The 2,933-nt window shown below is 34.9% G+C and overlaps 1 protein-coding gene across 1 annotated transcript; it reads right to left on the bottom strand.

The window, feature by feature from the left end:
- Positions 1-444: 444 nt before the first annotated feature.
- Positions 445-884, bottom strand: LOC104906908 (uncharacterized). The gene has a single exon (XM_010695736.3). It carries the CDS (start codon positions 813-815, stop codon positions 513-515), a length of 303 nt encoding a protein of 100 aa, XP_010694038.1. The 5' UTR covers positions 816-884; the 3' UTR covers positions 445-512.
- Between the last annotated feature and the right edge of the window lie 2,049 nt (positions 885-2,933).

Here is a 2,933-nt window from a genome sequence, read left to right as displayed (position 1 = left end):
ATATAAAATGTCATTCAAGTATGCTATAAACATACTCCACCCATGTACACTTATGCGTTTTCAGCATCAGCTCTTGTCTTAAATTCCACATATGCATATTCTTTGGGAAGATTGACCTGTGTATACCATCATGTCAAAGTTAGCTACTGAAGGCACGAGTGCATAAGTTGACAACAGGCATTAATAAAACTTACAATGCGATCCATAGCAAGCTCAACATTTACTACTTCTCCGAAGTTGCCTGCCAGCAAAAGAAGGAAAGTGAAACAAGACACATAAGAAGGAAAGTCAAACAGGTCAAACAAAGAAGATATGCATCACATAGACTATATATAAAAAGACGAACATTACTCTAACCAGATTCATTTAGAAGCTAGTGGGAAAAAATGTAGACAATAGGAGAATAACTAGGGAGTAAAGAAACAAAAAGGGAGGAGAGAGAAGGGGGAGTCTAACTATATCTAAACACAACTCCAGAGAAGCAGCCTATTCTCTTGGTCATATTAGCTAAACTACTGCTCTAGCTCAATCACCTCGAAGTTCCAGTCTCTGACTTGGTCCCTTCTAACAGCACGGCTCCTAATTAGTCGTGGAGTGCCTGAAATATCAACACGGTTTGATAAATTCGGCTGCGGAGTCACTTTAGATGATGACATGACTGAGTTTCCCCGAGGAGGAGGAACAGAAAGCTTCCCGATCAAGCAGTTAGCCATAGCTGAACATCTCCCATCATTGTCTGAGCTAGAGACGGAGTAACTTCTGAATGAATGTGATGGGATTTCTACGCCATGGCGCACAAGACAGGCGATACTCATATTCAATCTTGAACCAGTCTGTACTTAGCCTGCTGATAAAGAAGAAAAATAATGATTATGAACAAGCACAAGAGGCTAGATTAATGACAAAATGGATTGAAGGAAAAGGTTGGCATTATTATTAACCCAAAAGGTATTTATAGTACATCATATAAAATCAAACTTAAGTAGAACTAGAAAAACATATCCAACTAGGAAAACATATCCTAAACCAAATATAATACTAAGAAATATTATCTCTCGATAAACACTTTTAAATATGTCTAGATAAACACTTCTTGATAGATAGATTTAGTAAATACTCCTAAATCTATCCTAACACTTAACAAGAAACAATCAAACTTCAAAGAATTCAAAAGTGATGCTATACACACAAAAAAACAGTTGAGAGAAGTCTAGATCATCATGCAACTTCATGTAAAAGGAGGTAACAAGCAATCTCAGAGTACAAATGCCCAAGTCAATATGCTTCTCATCTATCAGAATTTGGAAACAACAGCAAACATAAGTCAATGAGCTTGCAACCACTCTTTTGGCCATAAAAGAAGCACCACCCTTAAAAATGTTTTTTTTTCCCTAAATCCAGCAAAAATATATATCGAGGCCAAGTCAAGCAAGGGATCACTGTCAATCTATTTTTCTCTCATTCTTCAATACATGACTAATGTATCATCATATAAGAAAATACTAATCTTTAAAAGAAACTGATTAAGGGCAACAAATTCTGCAATTACATCAATTTGTTCATATCAGAATAGTATAATATAGTTATAACCCTTCATGATCATCATCAAAGTAACTTTATGCATATACAAGCATAATTTCGATCCAAACTAAAGAGTTATTTACCTTCAAAGCTGTCTTGCTTGTATCAAAGGAGTTGAAAAGATTGCCGAAATTTCAAAACAACGTATATATCAGTTATTATAGTCCTAGAGCAACAACAACAACAAAATCAACATTTATAACAATTCTAAATTATGTAATCTAATATATAAACACCCATAACAACTGAAATTGCAATTTATTTTCCAATCCTCATGAAATTGATAAACCCTAATCTATAAAGTAAAACAAGAAATCAAGCAAATTAAGTAGATTACGATGTACCTAGTCATGAGTCACGACTCTTGGAAGTTTTTCGTCCACCATCGTCCACCAAGGCACCAATTTTGACCACTTCTGCGGCTGCAGGTCGGCGACAGCGAGTCTGGGAGGCACGACACGTCAACATCTAGTGGCAATTATGCGATATGAAGGCATGAACCACCTGGCAACAGCAGCAGGAGTTCCGAGAGTCCGAGTCCACAAAGCCGCCGCCGGTGAGGCCGTATGACGGGAGGGAGAAGTGAAGGTCTGAGATTTTATGAGAGAGAAAGGGAGAAGGTTTGCGAGGTGGTGAGGTGAGAGAAAAGAAAGTTGAGAGTGAAAACTGAAAAAAAATCGTGCATGAACTGTTTGAAATTTTTTATTTTTTTAATTGATGGAGCGTGTTAGTAGGTAAATCAGCCACTAACTTAAAAAGATATTAAATTTATTTAAAAATTAAAATATTTGAAGAAAACTGGTTTTACTTAGAAATAGTCTCCTATCTTACAACAAGAAGAATATATACGTACATTATAAGATTATATTGGAAAAAAATTGAATTAAAAATTAAAAATATTTCAAGGAAACCGGTTTTACATAGAAGTAGTCTCCTATTTCACGACAACTTTTTTATTAAGTGAAATAGTTCAACTTAAGAGACTGGTTTTGGATAATCAACGGTTTTCTATATCTAAGAAATGGGTTAGTAATCTCAACCAGTCTCTTATGGGTAGTCTCTTTGGCCTTTTTTGTAGTAGTGCAACTTGCAATCCAAGAACACTTTCTTTTTAATCTCAACTTTCTTTATTTGTTGAACCTAGCCAACAATAATCTTACCTTTAAAGACATAACTTATCAACTTATCAAATAAGGTCCACAGTCCTCATAAGATAATAAAAATAATACTTGTCAGGAAATACATGAATAACATGATTCAATCTCTACAACATATATTAATTCCTCATGCGAATTAATAAATAAACTTTCTTTTCATGCTTGCATCAATTATTCCATACAAACATACAATCT

The sequence above is a fragment of the Beta vulgaris genome, chromosome 3 (assembly GCF_026745355.1).
Source record: "Beta vulgaris subsp. vulgaris cultivar EL10 chromosome 3, EL10.2, whole genome shotgun sequence".
In the NCBI taxonomy this organism is placed as follows: domain Eukaryota; kingdom Viridiplantae; phylum Streptophyta; class Magnoliopsida; order Caryophyllales; family Amaranthaceae; genus Beta; species Beta vulgaris.
This window is presented reverse-complemented; position numbering and strand designations above follow the sequence as displayed.